The 23,148-nt window shown below is 43.0% G+C and overlaps 1 protein-coding gene and 1 long non-coding RNA gene across 2 annotated transcripts in view; one reads left to right on the forward strand and one right to left on the reverse strand.

The window, feature by feature from the left end:
* Positions 1 to 23,148, forward strand: part of LOC308574419 — a 198,239-nt gene that overhangs the window by 93,364 nt on the left and 81,727 nt on the right. The window lies entirely within an intron of this gene.
* Positions 1 to 23,148, reverse strand: part of MED13 (mediator complex subunit 13) — a 100,184-nt gene that overhangs the window by 9,590 nt on the left and 67,446 nt on the right. Inside the window, exons 10-25 of the mRNA XM_081171942.1 lie at positions 20,363 to 20,570; positions 19,404 to 19,470; positions 18,764 to 18,891; positions 17,649 to 17,739; positions 16,127 to 16,341; positions 12,894 to 13,090; positions 11,699 to 12,612; positions 10,062 to 10,229; positions 8,478 to 8,701; positions 5,624 to 5,813; positions 4,007 to 4,457; positions 2,669 to 2,885; positions 1,979 to 2,170; positions 1,520 to 1,743; positions 896 to 1,038; positions 23 to 181 (exon numbers count right to left, since the gene is read on the reverse strand). Coding sequence (XP_081028068.1) covers positions 23 to 181; positions 896 to 1,038; positions 1,520 to 1,743; positions 1,979 to 2,170; positions 2,669 to 2,885; positions 4,007 to 4,457; positions 5,624 to 5,813; positions 8,478 to 8,701; positions 10,062 to 10,229; positions 11,699 to 12,612; positions 12,894 to 13,090; positions 16,127 to 16,341; positions 17,649 to 17,739; positions 18,764 to 18,891; positions 19,404 to 19,470; positions 20,363 to 20,570 — 3,788 coding nt within the window. The remainder of the gene's footprint in view (positions 1 to 22; positions 182 to 895; positions 1,039 to 1,519; positions 1,744 to 1,978; positions 2,171 to 2,668; positions 2,886 to 4,006; positions 4,458 to 5,623; positions 5,814 to 8,477; positions 8,702 to 10,061; positions 10,230 to 11,698; positions 12,613 to 12,893; positions 13,091 to 16,126; positions 16,342 to 17,648; positions 17,740 to 18,763; positions 18,892 to 19,403; positions 19,471 to 20,362; positions 20,571 to 23,148) is intronic.

A 23,148-nucleotide genomic window follows, 5' to 3' on the forward strand; every position in this document is an offset into this window, starting at 1 on the left:
GTGAGAAGCATTTCACAAATACCTGGCATGATGACAAAGGATCCCTGTGGTTCTACTGCCACTAAGCAGGCGCTGAGAATGCTGGGAGAATCGGCAGTGGAGATGCCACACATCCTGCACATGTCTTTCAGCCTCTTGCTAAGTGACTGCAGATTTCGGCGACTCAGCAAACAACTCCAGTCTAAAGATGAAACCAGAGAGATTGGCTACCAAGGAAATGATTTTAAATATAAGTGATGGCTAGCTGCTGTCATGTTTAGACCACAAAATGGGTACATTAAAAACTGGATGGACCACTGTATGCAAGCTTGCTTCTTAAGCTATTCCAACCTCTTTTCCAAGTGGAACAGAGAGGAAAAGATAGCTAAGCTACCTGGCAAGCAAACTGCTTTGGAAATTATTTTCTTCCATCAGTTAGTGACTGTTCACAAGTATTTCAGGTGTTAAAATTGCCAGCAGGGGCTAAATCCAAATTCTCTGCTGAAACTGAATAGGTTGTAGCTTAGGTGACAGAAAGCCCCTTTTCCCCATAGCATAAACACCCCACCCCAAAAGGAGATTGCTTCCATATGTATATAATTCTTTGATCTCAGGGGCCACTGTGTTCTCCAGACCAATAATCCTGGAGTAAGGAGAAGTCTCCCCAAAAATTCATTTTGTGACGCCTGCATTGCTTGCAATAATTTTTTGTGGCATTAAGGGCTTCACAGTTCTAGAGCATGCATGCCTATTCACATTTATATATTCTATCCAAAATGAGTGTGTGTGTTATGTACATTATTAAATGTGCCATTTTTGTCCCATATCAAGCATTTTGGCTAGAGAGGTGACAAACTTGCACAGAACGCTGCATCTCCATGGGTGACAAATCTCTTCAGAGATGTTTCCATATTACCTTTTAGCTCCCCGTGGCCTATTCTTCCAAGACGTCCTATTACAACTCTCCAAGGCAACGAACTCATCTGCACAAGCCCCAGGCACCATTCCCAGAGTTTCTGAAGACCAAGTCTGCGAGCAGACCCCTTTTTCCTACGAGCCCTGGTGGAAAATAAAGATTCACTAGTAAACAAATCCATGAACATACCTTCCAGCTGTTTTAAGACTGCTCCCAAAGAACATTTAGACACTGTAACACTTCAATATTTGGGCAGCCAGGATCAAGACAGGGGAAAGATTCTGTACATGTTCAAAAGGTGCAAGATCCAAGCAGTAAATCAATGCATCTACTCCCTCTTTATTTAATTACTTATATCCTGTTTTTGAAAATGAGATGTTTCGAAAAAAGCTTTAAAAAGTAAAAGTAGGCACAAGTGTGTGTAAGAGTGTGTGTGTGTGTGTGTGTGTGTGTGTGTGTGTGTGTGTGTGTAAAATCAAGCACCCTTCAAACATGCAGTATAAACATTATCAGCATAAAAATCAATGAACCATTAAGTCAATCATAAAAAGGTTTCCAGGAAAGAAAGTTTTTCTAAACTTATCTAAATACAGGAAATGACTTTATGAATTCCACAGCCCTTACCTGTTAGGTACATCAATGTTGATAATGCAGGTTTCCAATAGTTCTCCATATAAATCTGTGCACGATGCAAGAAGCCACCTTTGATCATGAGAGAGACAGTAGCCCACGAAAAGCACATTGTATTTCTGCCCAGCCTCTCCAAAGGTTTCTCCCAGCTCTGTCTGTTTATCTTTGACAGGAGCCAATATGAAAGGAGGGGCATACAGCTTAATACACTCTGGTCTCTGCAAAACACACACAAAACAGAACACTTAAAACCACAGGATTACTTGTCCCACAGAGTAGCAGATCCCCATATAAACAAATGAAACAGAATTGTGCGCATGCACACAGCATCAGTTTTGCCTGAGGGATAGGCACTCACTCACACTCTCACACTATTGATACGTATCTCATTCTGCCAGTGCTTCTCAGAGGTTTACCAGATTTCATGCCAACCAACTCATGGTTCTCACTTACTTCTGGACTCCTGAGCGCCATCTCCATTGCCAAACCTGGGCCAAACCCAGTTAATGTTTTCACATTGGTCGACGTTGGGAGTGGCCTCCGGCATTGCGTGAAGGCGGAGAATGCCAGCGATTTTAGATGCTGAGTGTAGATCTGCCTGTCTTCATTCTTGACTGGTTGTAACAGATATTGACAAGGAACAAGCTAAGAAGGGCAGAGAGGGAGGAAAGGTAAGTATACACTGCCCAATCTGATACCAGTATAGAGAAGCCTTAAGACAGGAACAGCCTTCATGCCAAAAAAAAGTAGCAATTGAACCAGTTTTGACACTGGGCAACATCCTATCACAATATCCTGTGCAACCAATAATAAATCAATATAATAAACCAGGACACAGCCATGTGCGTGGAATCATAGTATCACAGAGTATAGCTCACAAGACGAGGTCAACATCAATGACATGTTGGTACTTTCAAAAAGAGCTAAGCAGCCAAAGAAATTTATTTAATTCTCCTGTTCTGACCTGAACAGCATTTGAGTTAGGAACCTTAAAGAATCACACAAACCACCCAAAGCCACTGTAGAGCTAGGGCAGGTTTTAAGTCCAGCCATCAGAAGGGAACAAGGCTTCCAAGGACTACTATGGGCAAACACATTAAGCAACAGGGTGCCTTTGGCTTCCCCATCACAGAATCAGCTTACCTGAACAGAAACGATGTTTCTGATGTTAGTAGGGAGATTTTGGATCATTTCAAGAAAGCAACGGAGAAGACCCAGAGTCCACACGCTGGAGGAGTTGCCCTCCTCTTTCTTCTCATACGAGAAAGGGTCAACAATGTAAACTACGATGGCAGGTGGGTAGGTGACTGCGTGCGAATCGCCGTCAGTGGGGACTCCCACTTTGTCGCGGTCCATAGTGCTGGAAGCAGAAAGCAAGCAGACATAAGAAACAGAAAGCTCCTTCCTTGTATGGGCCGTTAAGTGTTAAGACTGTGTTATGTGTTCACAAATTATCTGACTTCTTTTCACCCAGCGGAGAAAGACTCCCATCTCCCCTATGCAGTATTTTAAGGGGAATACGTCTTTGTGGCTTTTGGGAGCCATCAGTACCTTTGCGGCATCTGCAGCTAATATACCTTCCCCATCAATTATCTCAGGCTTATCAGAGCACAGCAAACACATTACTCAGTAACAAAAGGGGCACAAAGGTATTAGGCACTCCTGGCACCAAAGGGTAAAAAATTAATGCAGGCATCCTTCAGAGATGAGTAACCATTGGTACAATTACTCACACTGTATTTCCTCAATTTTGATCAGAAGTTTGCTGGATTTAACAAGAGTTGGAACACATGACCTGGAAGTAGAAGGAAGCCTAGGGAATTCAATCTTTGCAAATTCCACATTGCAAAAATTAGTGTGTGTGGTACTTTGCAAAGCAGAAGAACACAGACCTTGCCCCAAGAAGCTTACAATCTAAGGCACTGGAATACTTTCAAAATTTAGCAGCTCACGTACAGTCCTTGGTTGATATTGGAGACTGTCATAGCACAGAAGGAAGGATACACTTTGATCTGTTTGGGCCAAAATGCTGCTAGCTACAAGTTGAAGCTCAGACAACTGCCTTACTTCTATAGTGTGGTTTTAATGACAGCAAGAACACCTGTTCAAGAAATCAGATTCCTGCAAAAGGGATGCCAAATTGGTGGCATATTTTCTCTCATCTTACTTGGAAGGGAAGTTCCAGCAAAGTCCCCATTTTGCTTTAGGGATTAAGAACCCAGCATGGTGCAGAGGTCAAAAGTGTCAGAATGAGACCTCAGAGACCCAAGTTCAAATATCTATCCAACTATGAAGCTCACCCAGGTTACTTTGGGCCAGTCACCACCTCCCAGCCTAAACCTACCTCACAAGGTAGTTGTGAGGATTTTTTTTAAAAATGAGGGGGAGATCCATGTGTGCCACCTTGAGCAACTTGGAAGAAAGGCAGGATATAGATGGAAGTGAGTACATTAACTGATAAATCATTCTTTGCCGTGTTACCTCTCTGAAACTTCTGAGTGCGGCTGTGGAGGGACTGATGGGGCTTCCCCCGGTATCGCTGCGGATGGCGGCTGTTGCTGCTGCGTCCCCGCCTGCCCGTTCTGGACTGTTGCAGACTGCGTGGAGAGGGAGGAAGGAGTAGTAGTGTTGTTCATGCTGCCAAAAGGTGGAAAGGATGAAGGTTTGTTCGCTGAAACCCCACCGCCTGAACTGGAAGAGGAGGATGAAGTGGCAGTCGTGGTCATGGTGGAACTGGCCGTGGTAGTGGCAGAGGTGATGGCACTGTTTGAGTTCATTGGGACAGCATTACTGGGAGCAGACGAAGGGGTGGATGATGGAGTAGAGCTGCCTCCAACCTGAGGCGGGACTGATGTAGGATGGCTGGTGGGAGGAACTAGGCTGGACTGAGAAAGCAAGGAATTGTCCAATGGCTGTGTAGCAAGGTAAGGACCTTAAAACAGAAAAAGGAAAAGAAATTAACCAAACCTTCTGCAATAATGAAACTTGACAGAGCATCATATTCATTTAGATAGAGAACCTGCCAAACTGTAGGTCCTTCACAGTTTACTAGACAGGGGAAAGAGAAAAGAAACCTATTCCATGGGGGATGATAACCTTCCCTGAAATTATTATTATTATTTATTCGATTTGTTAAGTCGCTTTATCTTGTCCAGGATAAGCCGAAATGATTTACAACCAAACCAAAGGCAGTCTACCAATCTTCCTTTAAAACACAAAAGTGCACCAGAGCGCCAAAGGTTTTCTAGGTTGAAGTCTCAGTTCACACAGAGCACCTGTGCCCACAAACTGACTTTGCATCCATAAACATGACCAGGGCTTTTTTTCAGCCAGAACTCAGTTCCAGCACCTCTCAGGTGAGCGCCATTGCCATTATGCGAGAACAAGATTCATGGTGAGTTCTGGCACCTCTTTTTCTAGAAAAATAGCACTGAACATGACCACAAATGCTTGGCATAGGTCTGGGTGCTGGAGGGTCTGGGGGTGGAGTAAGAAAAGAAATAGATGTGGAAAGAGTTCCCCAAGAGTAGAAAGTTAGAATCAGAGGCCAAGGCCACTGCTTCATGTTTTTGGCTCCTGAAATATGACTGACTGAAAGCCCCAACAACTACTTATGGTTCACTTAATGTAACTTTGCACTAAGAAGATCAAATTAGATTTCCAACCCCTGTAGCTGCACAGAACATTCTGAACCCTAGAAGAAAACATAGCTTTCTCTGTCTGATTTAGCAACCCACCGCTAATATGCAAATTATATGGGTCAAGGAACATGGACAACTTGCACTGTACCAGATCGGAATTACAGTATGGGTAACTTCCAAGCATGGGAGCTGCATTCTTTGCATGCCAGCATCTCATCAGCAACTCTGTTCCAACCACATATGTACTGTATAACCACAGTGAAATATTTTTACAAGTGACGGCTTTAGGGCAAGGATAGCCAACCTAGGGCTCTCCAGATCTTGCTGGACTGTAACTCCCAATATCCTGGACCAGGGGCTATGTGGACTACAATTGATGGGAGGTGAGTCCAACAACACCTGGATGGCACGATGTCGGCTATCCTTCCTTTAGGAGAAGGCAGTGGGGGGAACGTACCCAAATCATATCTGCAGACTTGAGCGTACAGTTTGAGTCTGGAAAATGATTCGCTGTTGGCGTGAGCTGCCTGGGAGAACCACTCAGCGACAGACTTCTCAGAAAGTTTGGTTGAAGCAGCAGATCCGACTCTCATGATCCCGTCAGGCAACAGTTTACAGATGGGTCGATGCTGGCCAAGCCTGCAGGACTGCAAAGGAAGAAGCAGGAACCAAACATGGTGAGTGGACAAATATTTTGACAAGTGGACCGCAAGTCTAACATATGGGACAGTGTCGCTTTAATGCACTGGGCAGAACACCACGAAGCCCACAGCACCTCAATGCATTTTTTTGGTTTTGGTTTTTAAATGCTCTTTATTAATTCTGCACGTAGTTTAGAAGACAATAAGTCTCAATGTAGTTTTGCCTCCGGAAAGCAGACAAGAGTACCCTGATCCGTATGCCTTTTCCAGATCCATGGCATTCGCTGCTCCTGTCCCAAAAGTGCCCAAAACTGGAATCTTTGTTGACAAATAGCAGCAAAGAGCTTCAACTGAACATTGCAGCTTTTTGCTCTGATGCAGCTGTCAAATCTCCCCCAGAACTTTCAAGCTGTTCAACAGTGGAACGGTCTCCCTCAGGAGGATGTGGACTCTTCTTCCTTGGAGGTTTTTAAGCAGAGGCTGGATGGTCATATGTCATGGATGCTTTAGTTGAGATCATGGGCGCAGCCAAGATTTATTTGGGGGGAGGGCGCCCAAAACTGAGCTGTTTGTGACATGACTGGTCAGTTAGTTAAGTATTTTTATTTACTTACTTGATTATGGGGGGCAGCTGTCTCCCTCCCCCCCCCCCACGCTACACCTATAGTTGCGATTCCTGCATTGCAGGGGGCTGGACTAAATGGCCTTTGGGGTTCCTTCCAATTCTACAATTCTATGATCCTCAAGCAAGAGACTGCAGAGTTGACCCCCTGAGGTCAAGTCATCATTTTCTGTTATGATCGTAACAGAGAAAATTGTTTCCCGGCTTCTTGTGTGAATCTGCAATCTGTACACATTGAGGTTATTTTAATGCCTTTTTATCATCTTGAGTTTTGTTCTGGCTCGCAGCCAAGGCAAATAAACTTGGACCTGAGGAGTAAGTACCACAGCTCCCTGCTGCTGCCTGTGCTGCAGATTAGCAACCCATGGTATAAATTAAGCTACAAGGCATAACGTCATGAAGCTTGCCACAAAAAGATGCCTCTACTGTTCTTCCAGGGAGGCTGCCATGTTAGAAGGCTGCAGCAAAATCAAAAGACTGTTGTTTTGGACATTTTTCTTATAAAAGACATGATTCAGTACCCTTATATGTTTGCCCTACAGTTTATTCAACAGTCTCCATAAAGTTAATCTCAAGCATTTTGGTTGCAGGTTAACCCACAAAAACAGTGGATTACGGGTTTTTTAAAAGTAGCCTCATGGCACCCAAAGAACAGCAAATTAGTGGGCCAGAGCACACTTTGCCTGATGGGTACCAAGTTTCCCCCAACTATAGATAGAAGGAGGGGAGAGTTGTCAAAAAATTAAGTCAGAAGACCTAGTATTAAAAAAATAAGAAATAAGCATGATCTTTTCAGGAACGGCATGTCAATATAAAACAAGACTAAATCAAAAGAATGAATGATCCAATCAGTGCAGGTGTGACTAAGTCCCAACTGGTAAGGAATTGGCAATTGAAGATGAAAACACACATCAAAAGAAGTGATTGAGCCACTCCTACCCTCTACTGAACCTGAGTTGGATGGTGTGAAATCTGCCAATGTACTTCAACTCAGCAGGCTTGACCCTGGAGTCTCCTTTTGAAAGTGGCCATACTTTCAGCAAATGTTTCAAATCTGCTACTGAACCGCCAGTGAAAGAGAGAACTATTCACACTGACTCTGACTGGATCTTTTTTGCTTTTTTAATGGGATTTTATTTCTTTTCTTTTCTGCTCTGCAAAGTAATGGCCTGGTCTTTGCAAAACGCCTTAATAATACTCTGGGATGAGGAGAGACAGACTAGTACTATTCTTCTTTCCTGAAAGCATCAACGTGGCAGCACATGCTAATTTTAACAATTATTATTGCTATTATTACATTTATTGCCTGCCCTTAACCAGCAGGCCTCAGGGTGGGTTACAAGAACTTAAAATTAAAAATACCTTACAATCGCTGGAATAGGGTTGGCTCTGGAAACACACGTTTTGGGTGTCAAAAGGCCACCCTCTTACCCTAACAAGATTTAGTCCAAAAATGCAGCGCGGCTACCCTGTTACATTAAGTAAGCTCTTTTTAAAAACATTATAAATCCTTGAGCTGGGCCAGGTGTGTGTGTGTGTGTGTGTGCGCGCGCGTGCGCGCTCAGATAAAGTAATTTTGGCTTGCCAGCGTATTCAGAACAGCCTTGCCATAAAGCTAGTTGCTAATCAGAGATTCGACGGATTCAAATATACCGACATCTTCTTTTCTTTGGCTTCTGTTAAATGCAGGGTAAGACTGGCAATGCCTTGGAATAATGGCCAGACAGCACCTTGCAGGAGCACAGGGAAGATTCAGTAACCTGGAGTTAACAATGTATGTAGCCTTAAATGCAGGAGGGCAGTACATAATTTAACCACTTGATGGCATCTGCATGATAAGGAAACTGCTACTTAAATGAAGCCCTGCTAAAAGGAGATGAGCCTTTTATCTCTTTCTACCATCCATTTTAGCTGATTTGTTGAGATAAGGTCTGCAGGAGGTTTTAAGTGTCAGCTGGAATGCAAAGTTGATATATGGCACCATTAAGGGGGGGGTAGGATTCCTTCTGGAGCGCTCCACGCAGGGCCTCCTTCTCATATTCCCTTACCTCATATATTGCCGTCAGATCCCGAAAGAAGGTCTTTGCTCCGTTCAGCAGCGCTTCATTCTCTGGACACACCACAACGTAAGCAATGTCTCTCTGAGATCCATAGGGTTCCAACATCAGCCTCTCCCAGTACGGTAAGGCAAATGGGGACAGCACCAGGAAGTCGTAATCGTATCCCAACAAAAAAGTTGGAATGGGCAGTGGTTCTGGAGACTCATCAGTTCCTGGACAAGGAAAGGGACATTTTTTTCCATATATTAGAATGGAACTGGAGTGCAACAGTGCACTCCCTTCCAGATTCAAGGGAAGCAACTGCCGAGAGAAAAATGAGATGCCAGGTGTCTTCTGGAGCAAGTTAATTCTCAAGCCACTCCTAGTACTGCCATCAAAACAGAATTGGTCCATTCTGTCCAATCCAATCTACCTTTCTTACTATTCTGTTCCCTGAAAACAAAAGCTGGAAGTCCACGGAGTTAAGCAAACATACCAATATGCAAAATCCTGCAAATTAGTCTAAAGCCGGAGGTCTTAAGTAGTGATCTGTAAAATAGTCTCCAAACATTTCTAGTGCAAAATTGGGGGCTGGCATGTAAACAAATCAAGCAGCAAGTGTGGCTTCCCTTATACAAACAAATCCAAAGTACTGGGCTGAAGGATGAAAGTTTGCTTCCTACATCTTGGGAGAATTCATGAAGGCCTCGGTAGGAACAAAAGGATCTAATGAGGGACTCCCAAACGAAGATTCACAGTAAGACTCCATAGCTCAATTCGGACATCAATGCCGTATCACCATCAGAAATACACTATGGGTTCACACACCCCACATCCTTCCCTTCTATACACCAATTCCCTCCTTTACTTAGAAGTTTTCCTTAATCATAGTTGCCCATGATGCCCTACCTGGGCAAACTGGGTGTAACCATACTTTTCTTCCAAATCTGAAATGGAAATCCACTTCTACCTAGGAGTTTCTTCTTATCTGGAAACACGGAAGGGGGGACAGAATACAGTGGTACCTCAAGTTACGAACGACTCAGGTTACAAACTCCGCTAATCTGGAAGAGTTACCTCGAGTTGAGAACTTTGCCCCAGGATGAGAATGGAAATTGAGTGCCAGCGGTGCAGCGGCAGCAAGAAGCCCCATTGGCAAAAGCACGCCTCTAGTTAGGAACAGTTTCAGGTTAAGAACGGACCTCTGGAACGAAGTAAGTTCGTAACTAGAGGTACCACTGTACAACATCTGGATTGTGGCTTTATGGTTGATTATATTGTACTGAAAGGATAGGATACAATTTTAAAGCTCTCTGGTCTTGATGTCTAGCATCTCTATAAATGTTCCTTCTTACTCTCCTATCCTTCCAGCCTATAGTGAGTTCCAAAATAAACAACTCATGACCAAAATTCAACCCAAAGAAGAGTGCATCATAACCACCCAAAACCACAGAGCATAAACTGAGATTTCAACATACTACTACTTCCTGAGTTCCCTCCACCCATGCACTAGGAAAGGGTAGGAAAGTTTAAAAATGATCCCCTCTCCACACAGAAATAAATGAAAGAAACTGATCCGTGGACAACGTTTACCGTAAGTGCCTCGGCCAGCCATTTTGTGAAACTGCTGCCACGTGAGAGGACCCTGCACTCCCCAAGAGCGAACGGTTCGTTTTTTCTGAATTGCATCCTGGAGGACAGGCTGAAGTGAGAGCAGCATGCGAAGGATGTCCTGAGAACATTGCATGCTCACGTCTCCAACTGAAACAACCAAAGTTAGTTCAAAGAGGTTGCAAAGTAGTGTCCTAGTCACAATCTATACATATCAACAACGCATTTCTAAGCTCCAGGTGTTGTACATTAAATGCATGAAGTTATCTGTGCTCAGAGAACACAAACCACATCACTGCTATGAAATCTTCTATTTTATTGTACACTGCTTTGGTTAGTTTAGTTTAAAATGAGGGATGCAAACTCTAAGCAGTTTTGGTTGATGAACACTGGGGAACTACAAGTTAAGGGCACAATTTATTTATTTTTTTAGGTGCATTCACTTATTCACCTCTAAAGGCATTTTAGTAAAAACACCATTTGCTTTTAATTTTTAAATAAACCAACCCATTCAAAGGAAATGATTAACAAATTAAAAATTCTTCCAGTGGTTGACAACTCTACTTAAAAGAAGCATATGGCTTGTCACTGAAATATTCAATTTCAGTCTTCCAAAAACCAAATAAAGCACATGGGGTGCCTAACTTTCAAAATATTTGGAATTTCCCCCTAAAACTAAGGAGTATATGCTTGCTTCAGAGTGTTTGTTACCCAACATCCTGAACAGATACCTGCACAGAAAGATTCCTTAAAATATGCTATATAACAAAGTAAATACATCCTATGCACACTAAACTTGCAAAGTAGGCAGGTAATATAGCACAGCCATAGCTAGGTCAACTTGAAATGTCCCACCTAATTCATATTTTTATTTTGCACCTTTATATACCTCTTTTTCTAATTACAAATCAATATGCTTCACGTGAGTATAACTTAAAATATATGGATGGTTCAATTATTTTTGGTATGGGCCTTTAATGCTTTTATGTGATATGTTTGTACAGACACATAATAGGTTCTGAAAGCATGTTCTGATGGATGGTTGATCTCTGAATGATAATATTATCTACCATCCTGGAAAAGTTATTCCTGCAGGCAGATCTCTCCCCGCTCTAATTTAGAAAGTATTTCTCAGTTTCCTTAAAAATCCAGAATTCCCTCACATTCACCATGAAGAGGCCCTAATTGATCACAACTGCAATACAACATACTGCCAAGCAATCATGTATATGTTTAGCGGCCTACATCAAAGAGATAGACAGACATTTCTCAAGCAGCCAAAACTTTGAATCTTCCAGGGTAGGCATGGGGAACTGTGGCTTCCAGGTGCTGCAGGACTACACCTCCCATCAGTCCCAGCCAGCGTGGTCAGTGGTCAGCTACAATGGAAACTGTAGTCCAGCAACTTCTGGAGAGCCACAGGTTCTCCACCCCTGTTCCAGAGAATAATAAATAATTGGCATTCCAGATATTTTAGGTATAATTAGTGCACCCAAGCAAGCTACCCATTCTTTGCAATTTATGGTAAATCAACTAAGTGATCACTTTTAAGTCCACGTTTTATATAGGGTGAGAAATTTAAAATATTATTGGGGGGCGGGGCAACTGCAAACACTTACCATTTTGTTTTGACCAATGGTGCAAGCAAGTACTCTTCACAAGTGCTTCATCAACTTTCCCTCCCGACATGTTGTCCATAAACTGGCGCCCATGTTCCAGCGCAAGGTAGCAGTCATTACAACAATCCCTTTCCTCAGCGCGTACCAGGTTGCCAATGGCTCCAGCTTTTGGCAAGGGGTCGTGGTCAGCCGCTCCAAATGGTGAGAACAGGTTGGTGCACTGGTCTTGCAGCAAGAGTATCAGCTCATCAGGCAGCCTGTCAGCCTCCTTCGATCCCCCGCCATGCTCAGCAGAGCCCGTGCGGAGGGCCTCAAAGCGCTTCTCCACATCTTTGCCACATTCCGAGCCGCGGCCTAGGATGTCCAGCTCATCCTCTAGGAATAATCCAGAGTTGTTTCCAAACTTCCTGTTCATCACTGCGCTGAAGCCACAGGTACACCTGTACTGGGCTTCTTGTGTTGGATCTGGAATGTAAACTCCAACATCGGCACCTTTGATGTTTGTGTTGCAGACGCAGATGCAACAGCTGTCAAAGTTACAGTCTTTGAAGAGGTTCATCACCGATTCAGAGAGGATGAGGTTTACGTAGAGACTGTGGGCCTCAGGGATAGAAGGAACAGTGGGAGGCTCAACAGAATTTAGTGGTCTGCAGGTTGATGGCGTTGACGCTGGTGAATACAAGTCCGAATTCTCATATTTGACTGAGCCTTGAGCACTGGCTGGCCCACCAGCCCCACGGGGAGTCCTTGGAGTCCTTGGTGTCCGAGGAGTTGGGAAACGGGGGGTGGAAGGCGAAGGGAGAATGCCAGGCCCACTGTTACTGGGTGGGGCACTGCTGGGTGGCATTCCAAAGGGCGTATGTGTTTGTGGAGTGTAGGCAGGGCCATATTCTTGATCAATAGTGCTCCCATCACTAGGGGGGGAAAAAGAAATATTTTTTACCCAAGGCTTTTAAGTAGTACATTCTCTAGAATATATATATTAATTAAAAGCTCTGAGCAGACAAACAGTGGGAATCACTGTCAGTAATAGGAAAAAACAATCAAGATACAGCGGCACATGGCAACAAGTTTAGAGAGGTAACATAGGACAACAGATGCTGCTGGACTCCAACTCCCATCAGCCCCTTCCAGAGCCACCAGCTGCCAGGGATCATGGGAGCTGCAGTACAAAACATCACACACAAGCACATACCCTTCTTTGATGAATGGCATTGCAGGCCCCGGAGGAAGCAATTCCAGCTTGCCCACAGTCCAGCTCTGCCGGTAAACACACTCCTCCGGCAGCTTGATGGGCTGGAGACACTGGCTTGGTAGAGTCTTCAATGGTGCAAACATGGAACACCCCACAAAAGCTTGGCTGTTCTCAGGCTTATAAACGTAGGAATAATCCTAGAAGCAAAAAGAAAAAGCGTAAATGAAGAGCTAACACGCATAGTCAGAAAAAGAAAAGCCAGTTGTCCCTTTGGTTTGCTGCCTCTGGGCTATGAATCAGGGGAGATGGCTTGAGTTCAAGTAGAATAATACATGGGCCAAATCTGGGCTTAGAAGCTCATTTTGAGTCTATACTGGGTGTGTTTGCACATCACAATATGGCACAGTTAATGGTTTAGCCGTGAACGTGCGGATTGTTCCCACTTTGTTCCTCTCCCTAGCTAGCAGGAACAACAAACCACAATCCTTGGTTTAGCATTATAACCAGACTGTGGATTGGTTTTTCCTTTGCTCCAAACAAACCATGATCTGAAAGGTTTGATACAGGTATTGCAGATTCTTATCAGCTGGGGTTCAGGACAGAATTATCCTGGTTAGCTATTTAAAATTTACACTACAGCACTCTGTGAAGCAGGCATAAGGTAGTGGAGGGGTTACCCATTCAAACAGCTAATAACTTGTGAAGGAGTAACTAAAGCTACCTTCACCCAACTGCAAGCTAAAAAAGTATTAAATCAACCAGGACTGCAACCAAATGAAGACAAACATCTGAGAAAAGCAGGCAGTGGAGAGCAAGACACAGAACTCAAAGGAGGAGGCTGGCAGCAGATGGGGGGGGAAGGGGGGGAGAGAAAGAAGTAAAAAAAAAAAAAACAACCCTGCAAAAAAAGCAAAAACAACATACTGAAGGCTTCTTCTCTGCCTGGAGTCCCACTGAAACAATCAACTTTGTTTCACCTAAGTTTGACCAAGAGTCATGAGCTCTATTACCAAAATGGGCACGAATTGGGCTATTATTCTTTTATTTTTGTCTTTAATATAACCATGTAAAACATGTTCTGTTTCTGGGGGGAGGGGGCTAATGTTTATGTTTCCCCAATTTCACCTAAGCATTTGGCTCATGAACGAAAGAGGGACTATTCTGTTCCCAACCACAGGTGTAGGGATTATTATGTTGGGAAGGTTGTAGGGATTAGGGAGGGGGAGGCGGGAGTCTGAATGTTGAAGTTAATTCCTTTTGAAATTCAGAGCATCTGTATTTTTTGCTGATGGAATATGGTGATAACACTGAAATTACTATGATGCATAATACATCTATTGCCTGGTTGGTTGGTTGGTTTTTTTAACTAGCCTTTAGTGCAGGGGTTGTTAACCTGGTCCCTACCGCCCACTAGTGGGCGTTTCAGGATTGTAGGTGGGCGGTAGGGGGTTCTACGGCACAAGTTGAATCCTCCTTCCCTTGAGCACTGGTGGGCGGTAAGAAAATTTTACCATCAAGAAAGATGCATTAGTGGGCAGTAGGTATAAAAAGGTTGACTGCCCCTGCTTTAGTGGCATTAAGTTAAAACAGTAAAACCATAAAATCATACAAAGCCATCCACATACATTGATGATCCAAACACATACAATATATAAAATAGCCACCATTGAATAAATCAGGCAACTTTAGATTTAGCTTTAAAGATCTTGGCTAAGTACCCTGAAGCAATCTTGGCAGTTTCAGTAGTATCATCCCTGGTATATGCTACATAATTTTAAATTAACCTTATAATGCCACACTTAACTGCAATAACTTTGAATGTAAATGACCTGGGTACACCAATTAAATGAAGAAGGGTAAGGTCTGCTTTAAAGTGAGATAACCCAGGCCTTATTTTTTTTTACAAGAGACTCATTAAAAAAAGAAAAACAATACTTGTATAAAATCCTTCCTCCCAAGTGGAGGTGGAAATTGGTACCCCTCAAAAGGTTCTTCCAAAAGTAGGGGGTCAGCAATCTGGATTTCTCCCAAACTTGATTTTCATTTAAAAGATATACTAAGTGATCCCACTGGAAGATTTATTTTCCTCAAGGGTATGTTAGAGAACTCCTGGCTGACATTATGCTCTATTTATGTACCTGATACCCAACAATAACAATTTCTGGATGGAACTTTTCCAATACTGCACTCATTTATACAAGGTGAAGTGGTAATAGGTGGTGACTTAAATCTTGTACTTAATGATTATTTTTATAAAAGCAGAACTTCTCACCTATTACAAAACCCGTGGAAACTGCCTTCGTTTAAAACATCCCTCTATAACATTTTACATAAACACAGCTACTTTGATGCTTGGTGCGTAGCCAATGCAGAACTAAGAAACTATACACATATGTCAGCAAGGTGCAAAAATTGTACCAGATTGGATTATTTATTAAGCACAGAAGGCCTTATCTCTCAGCTTCTTAATGTCTTAGACCATGCCCCTGTTATCACCAGAATACAATGAGGAATACTCAAACCTAAACCTTTCTAATGTAAATTAGACCCCTGGAAATAAACTTAATTTTTTTCTCTTGAGAAACTCCTTAAAGAGATTCCTGATTTTTTTTACAAGATTAATTATATAGGAGAACAGACAACATGGAACCCCTTAGCTTTGGCATTGAAAGCAGATGATGATGTAAAGGTTTTGAATTATTTGGGGGGAAAGCATCTTATCAATATGTCTGCAGATGATGAACATATTCCTTTCTGATCCTGAAATCTAATTACCTGCTGTTATGCACCAACTTGCTACAAATGGCAAAATATCTGGGTTCACTGTTAACTCCACCAAATCTGAGCTGATGTGTATACACACCCTGCCAAACCTACAACTTCATTGGCACAAAACAAGTGGACTGAAACTCTGTATGCACCTAAGAATCTATCTAAACTAGAAAAAAAACTTTACTTTCCTGATAGATTTATCAACCAAGCTCAAAAAATGGTCAAAGTTAACATTCTCACTGGGCATTCTATAAGACATGGTATCCCTTTATCAACTTTAGGAGACACTTTCTTTGGTTCCCTTTCTTGGAATGTCTAAAACTACAGACATCAGCTGCTATTTTTCTGTACAACTGTACAACTACTAAGCCCTGTTTTCTTTGTATGGGTATGTTTTGTTACCTGAAATTAAGAATATATTAAATAATAGCAATAACAGTAATAAAGACAACTTAGCATACCTTGATTTCTGAGGGTTTGGGGCTACAGAATCCCTCATCTACTTCAATCCTGAACTGAACGCCAGCAGTAGCGCCATTTCCTTCTAAGACAGTCCCTCCAGGCGTGGTGTCCATGCTGCCATATTCCTTGTTGTTCATATTCATGGGAGAAAACCCCATAATGTGTTGCTCCAAGGATGGTGGTGTTGGGTACATTTTATGAAGATCTGCAGTGCCTGGTTTAGATTTAAAAGGATTTTGAGAGAGAGAAAGAGAGAGATGTTGGGATGCTCACACATCACAGCTACTCTCATTTATCGCAAGTTTATTGTGTCTTCAAATGCTTGCCTGCAGCACATTCCCAAACTATATCATTAGCATTAAAATGTACACTCCATCAATATTTCCCTCGATAGCGTTCTCTTTCCCTGTGCCCCAATCCCCAAACTGGGACTGTGAACCCTAGTGTGGGAAGTTCCCATGTGATTCATCCTACCTGTTTGGTGTAAGCTTGGCCCTTCAAAATATATTGCATGAAGTGGTCTCCCAAGTAGGTAGTTTACATACAAGGGTACAGAATTGCGGGGAGGGGGGGATATCTGTGCAGCAGGAACAGAAGACCAAGAGATGCGAAAGATAGCTGTAGGTGCATCATAGGTAAAGATACAACCCAACATGTGTGTGACTATCAACAAGCAGCCAGTGGGGCTAAATAAGCATAGGAAGATGGGCAGTTATCAACCAACACCTGAAATGTGATACTTGTTTTCTGGAGTGAGCTAGGCACACCCAGCTTCTACCAAGTTTGAATTCCACAACAGTAAATTTTCTAGAGATTTTCAACAACCCAAGACAGCCAAACTGCTTCCCCACTGGCTTATGAATGTTGTTATTTTACAATTTTGTCACAGAATGCAAATAAAGCATTCCAATGTCTTGAACTGGTCTTTGACCGTAATAATAAATTTTTTTAAAAAAGCATTTCTATGTTACTGGTGCTTGCTAACTGTAGCAGCAGCCACACAATAAAAAAAAGCTAGTTTGTGAAGTAGTACACTCAGACATGTCAATTTGAACTAGCTGGGGCTAAGAGTAGGGCAGGGAGTGGGGAACCTTTTCTGGCCCAGCAGGCCAGATCTTTCTCTCTCCCTACCATGTGGACAGACTTGGACGCACCTGCCTGTCAATCATCTGATATCATAATGTCATAAGGTAATTTGACTGGTGGGTGGTCCTGCCCAACTATCAAAGTTGGCCAGGGAGGCAGTGAGAGATGGTGACCTTTCTGCAGGGATCGAGGGAATGAGAGCAGATTCTCTGCAGGTAAATCTCCTGTGCACCTGAACCAAGCAGGATTAAACTCCCCGGGCATTTGCCAACATGTCAGGAGTTCAATCCAGTTTTCTGAAGGGATCAACTGCACAAGCAACCAATCCAGCCCCATCCCAAATATGACAACAGGCATGGGCGGCTAGCCAGAAGTTCCCCCAAAGTATGTGTGTTTGGGGGGCCATGGAAGGAGAAGAAAAAGAAAGCAGCTTACTTATGCATGACAAAGGGTCCAAGTTTCCTGCTTTTGACTCTTTGCAGTTGGATTTGTCATCTGCTCCATTCAGCATTCTTTTAGATCCAGGCTAGGGAGGGAAGAGGAATAAAAGAAACTGACTCCACAGGTATCGCTGGATAAGAATAAGGTCTTGCACAGCTTCATCAATAGCAATGACTTTGCAACTTTAAAAACAGTGCCATGTCATGGGTAAATTCAGAAACAGGCAGGAGTTTCAAAAGCAGCTTATATTGGATGTGCCCTGTGATTCAAAGCAGGCAGAAAGCTCACAATGCCTGCTCAAGCCCTTGGGTGTGCCTAAATTACCTCTTAGGATGCCAGCCATTTTAGTTCACTTTTCCAGAAAATGTATATGTGAATCAACTTTAAACATCCAAATCACAGCACCAGACAATAACAACAAGGTTGACAAATTTAAAAACCAAATAGCCAAGTAAATAAACAGAATCTGCTCCAAATCATGCTGCAGGATAAACATTATTTGCAGAGTTAAAAAGAGGGGGATTTAAGTTAAAATTTCAACATAGCCACTGAAATTTGAGGAAATGTTGCACACAGAAACAAACATTACATTTATTTAGAAGACTTTCCTACGCAACTCTGGGCCCCATATCATCCAGGCAATGGATCGTCTAAGCAAGCTGTTTCCGTCAGCAGCCTCACTGACCTCACTTAGGAGGCTGATAAAGATGAAGTGTGAAGCAAGAGCCCATTTGCACAATGCATGTCTGTCATTCAGCAACTCTCGGCTAAGACTTATTATGCAAACTGCCTCCTTCAATCTATACTATTTGAGCAGTTCCCTTACTAAGGTACTGACTCTGCTTCAGCTGCTTTGCACATTCAAGTCAACAAATAACCCAAAAACGCATAACTCACTTTACAGACAACAGTTATAGGGCAAGGCTTAAGATTATACAAACAGATCCAGTTCAATTGGAGAGTTATCAGAATGGCTCAGAAACTGCAAATAGGAAAACTGGTTCAATTTTTTCTTGTTTTCAGTTCTACACTGCCTTTGCTGTCATGTGGTGTTTCTTGACCCCCACTACAATATGAAGCTATGAAACATATCTTATCAAGCCACTTACTGTTAGCTCATCTTCATCAGAGTTGAAGAGATTGTCAAGGTCAGTGTAAGAGACAACCAGGTCATTTTCATGAAACAAACTAGTTGACGCCGTGCGATTGTGAGGGGGAATACGCTGGGCATCTATTGCTGTAAGGAGAGAGATCAAAGGCTCACCAATGGACTCTGTTCTAGCAGTTTAGACGATATAGTTTAATTACAGAACCTACTATCAAATAGAGGGACGCGGGTGGGTTAAACCACAGAGCCTAGGACTTGCCGATCAGAAGGTCAGCAGTTCGAATCCCCGCAACGGGGTGAGCTTCCGTTGCTTGGTCCCTGCTCCTGCCCACCTAGCAGTTCGAAAGCACAAAGTGCAAGTAGATAAATAGGTACTGCTCCGGCGGGAAGGTAAACGGCGTTTCCATGCGCTGCTCTGGTTCGCCAGAAGCGGCTTAGTCATGCTGGCCACATGACCCGGAAGCTGTACGCCGGCTCCCTCGGCCAATAAAGCGAGATGAGCGCTACAATCCCAGAGTCATTTGTGACTGGACCTAAGGTCAGGGGTCCCTTTACCTTTACTGTCAAATAAACCAATGCATACTTGTTGTTCTATCCAGTTTTTAAAATGAACAGCGTGTGTTTCAAAACAGCAGTGTTACCTTGTTTGACAGAGGGGCTAAAAAGTGACATCGCATCCTCTCCAACATTAGGTGTCCCATCTTCAGCCTGCAAACAACAAGAAGGGGCAGCAGGCCGCATGAGTATGTGATTGCACCACATGAGTTATTTAACACATAAAGCTGCTTTATACAGAGTCAGGCAGTTTACACCAACCAGGCACCTTTCAGATGTGCCAGTCGGGGCCAATGGGAATTGTTGTCCAAAACAGTTCAAAGGCACCAGATTAGTGAAAATTGGTCAATTTCAACTGGCAGTAGCTCTTCAAGTAGAAGTCCAAGAGCCTTTCAGATACAAGAGTATTAGTTGTCCCTTCTGCCTGGTATTGCCTACTCTTACAGGCACTTGCTCTTCCCCATCGCTTGCTACCAGAGCCAGTGTGGTGTAGTGGTTAAGAGCGGTAGGCTCGCAATCTGGTGAACCAGGTTCGCGTCCCCGCTCTTCTACACGCAGCTGCTGGGTGACCTTGGGTTAGTCACACTTCTTTGAAGTCTCTCAGCCCCACTCACCTCACAGAGTGTTTGTTGTGGGGGAGGAAGGGAAAGGAGAATGTTAGCCGCTTTGAGACTCCTTCGGGTAGTGATAAAGCGGGATATCAAATCCAAACTCCTCTTCTTCTTCCCTATGCCCTGTCATTTATCATAAACAGGTGACTGTGTGACATGGGGCAAGGCACTGAGACTGCTTTTTGAGAAACACAAGGACACACATGGATACTTTAGCTGGGATTTCTGCAGTGCTGCAGGGATTGGACTATATGACCCTCGGGGTACCTTCCAACTCTATAATTCTATTACTCTGCAATCCCTTTGGGGCCACAGAACTAGTTGCAAGACTCTACATCCTCTTGGCTCATGTGTGCTCCTCACTTACTGTTTCTGCATATGCTCCTGGTCCCTCATTCCCCGGTGCTGGGCTTCACCCAGACCTTTTCACTCACCTTGTGCTTTTTCCCAGCTTCTCGCTCGCTGTTCTGCCTGTCCTTTTTATCAGGAAAAGGGAATTCCTCATCTCCATCAACAAATGCATACGGATCCATTTCAGGTTCCTGGTCAGCTACTATTGCTGCTAGATACTGGTTCTTGCTCTGGTACTGCTGCACCAATTCATCAGAGACTTTTAAAGGTTTTCTACATTGCACCATTAACCTGTACACAGGAAAAAGACAAGGTTACAATGAATAGAAACCATATGCCAAAACCCTTCCAGTGATTAAAACCTTTAATCGCTTCTCAAATTGTAACCCATCTTTCCTCCAATGTGCTCAAGACAGCATTTATTACCCTGGGAGAGATGGGCTGGTCAGCACAGTTCAACCAAAGCAAAGATCACCCAGTGAGTTTCATGGCTGTGCAGGGAGCTCAGCTGTCTGCTGTCCAACTCTAACACATTTAAGCACCATACCTTACAAGTTTTCCCCCAACACCACACACATAGTGGAATCCACCCTGCGCACACAAAATTATAAATTTCACTAGAGTCCCACAACTACTCTAGACAACAGTGGATTTCTTCTTCCTGAGTTTTTCATATGAGTTATTATCAATTTGGTATTTTAAAAGTCTTTATGTCCATTCCTAATTAGTACATGGCTTATGTCAGCTCTTCTTTCCCAGCACTTTACAATGAGGTCTTTAAAAAGGACAGCACTATTCACATCTCAGCTTTTGCTTATGTTTATTAGTATCAAACCAATTAGCACTTCAGTAACTGCCATACTGGTACAGTACAGTTTATTATTACTATCATTATTATTATTTTATTACATGCCTTTCACCACAAGGTCCCTGGGTGAGTTTGAATAACATAAAAATACAGTATTAAAATCAGTTAAAATAATATAAAATCAGATACATGACTGGAGAGCCTTTAGCTCACAAAAGCTTATGCCATAATTTTATTCTGGACATTATTCCAGGAGGGATTTCTTCTCTTAAAATTCATATTTTGCTAATGAATGAAGCAAAAACCACTTCTCTCACTGCCCAGAGTTCACATTATTCTCTGCAATGAAAGCCTTTTGTGCACCAAGACCGGAGAAATATGCTTCATGGGAACATACAGCAGTACAGTTGTAGATAACGGATGGTTTAGACTAGAGCGGGAGAGAGAGACTGTGGTATCCTGGGGGACCACTGACCAGCTTCTACTAGATCAGCTGGGACTCTCTGCAAAGTTTGCAGGAGTTAGGGAAACTTGATCTGATCTAGCAAGGCAGTTATGAAGATCAGACCTAGATTTATTAGCTTCAGTTAGCTGGCTGCATCAGGTGTCTTCAGATCATGCACTGGGACCATGCCTTGACTGTGATCATCTCCATTCAATCTATTCAATCCCCTTAGGGTTGAAAATGCACAGGCAGGCCTCCATGTGCAGAAGAGACTCTCTGCTTCAGACTGTCATCCTCAAACTCATGGAGGGTTTCATTCTGTAGAGCTGAGGTTCCCAAACTGAGCTCAGTGGACCACCAAAGCTTCATTCAGGTGGTTTGAGGCAAGCCCATATTAAATATTCATTTTATTTTTAACTGTGTTTTTACTGCTGCTTTTATTTTGTATGCCTTATGTTTCTGTGTTGCAATTTGAGTTATATGGAGTACAAATTGGAATGCAATAAAAGACAATGTAACAAACAAAGGAAACTGTAAAAAATACAATTAAAAATATAGAGCATCTATCACAGCACAGTGCAATTGTTATAACCGATGGGAAAACAGTTAAGTGGCCTGCCAAGACAACCAGCAAATTTCAAGTGGTCAGAGGGAAGACGGAGTTCGGGAAGCACTTGTGTAGTGATTTCACGGCAATGGGGCAGGTCTTGACAGCACATCCTCAGTTTTTTACATGTGAGGAGCTTGAGCAGCTGAATGGGGTTTCATAAAATTTAAACACAGCAAGTGAAGTCAACCCACCCTTGGGTTGAACATTTGCAATCTGAATAATGACCAGTGGTATCCATTTAGAAACACATTAGCAAACCTTTTAAAAAAAAAATTGTAAATCAAAGTTTTGCAGTCGCTTATAGACAGTAAGACCACTGGAAGGCTATTCAGACAAAGAAACTTTACATTAGGTAGTTCAGTTAAGCCATAACTGGCTAATGCAGGCATCTAGCAGGCTAATAATAAATTTAAAAAGCACTGTTGCTTTATGAAAGTACTTGCGAGACTCTTATAAGAAGTTGTCTCTGATTTGAAAGGCTGTCAGCAGGTTGAGCTGGAACCCAAGGTCTAATATAGGCTTACATATAAAAAAAACAGAGTCTATGAACACTGGAATTTGCAACAGTAAAAAAATACTTAACGGGCTGCAGATAACACGACTTCACAGTGGAGAGGAGAAAAACCAATATCTAATTCAAATAAGCAGTACGTCAAAGGCCTGCTGGCTCAGAACCATCAGCTTCAAGCAAACTGCTACCAGGAGGGAACAAAATGAATTTCCCAAGGCAGGGTGTTCTACAACCTAGGTGAGGCAACAGACAAGGTCCTGTCATGTGTATTCCCACCAACTGTACTTCAGGGAGCAGTGAGACATGAAACATCTTCTGCCCAGACAGGAATATAGGATATACCAAAAACAGGCCATTGGCCCATCTCTAGCTCAGCACTGCCTATATATATAGTTAGGCAGTGACTCTTCTAGGTCTCCAGCAGGAGCTTCCCCCAGTCCTACTTGGACACCAGGGATCAAACCTGGAACCTTCTGCATGCAAGGCAGATGGCCT

The sequence above is a fragment of the Podarcis bocagei genome (assembly GCF_964188305.1).
Source record: "Podarcis bocagei genome assembly, chromosome: 15".
Taxonomy (NCBI): Eukaryota; Metazoa; Chordata; class Lepidosauria; order Squamata; family Lacertidae; genus Podarcis; species Podarcis bocagei.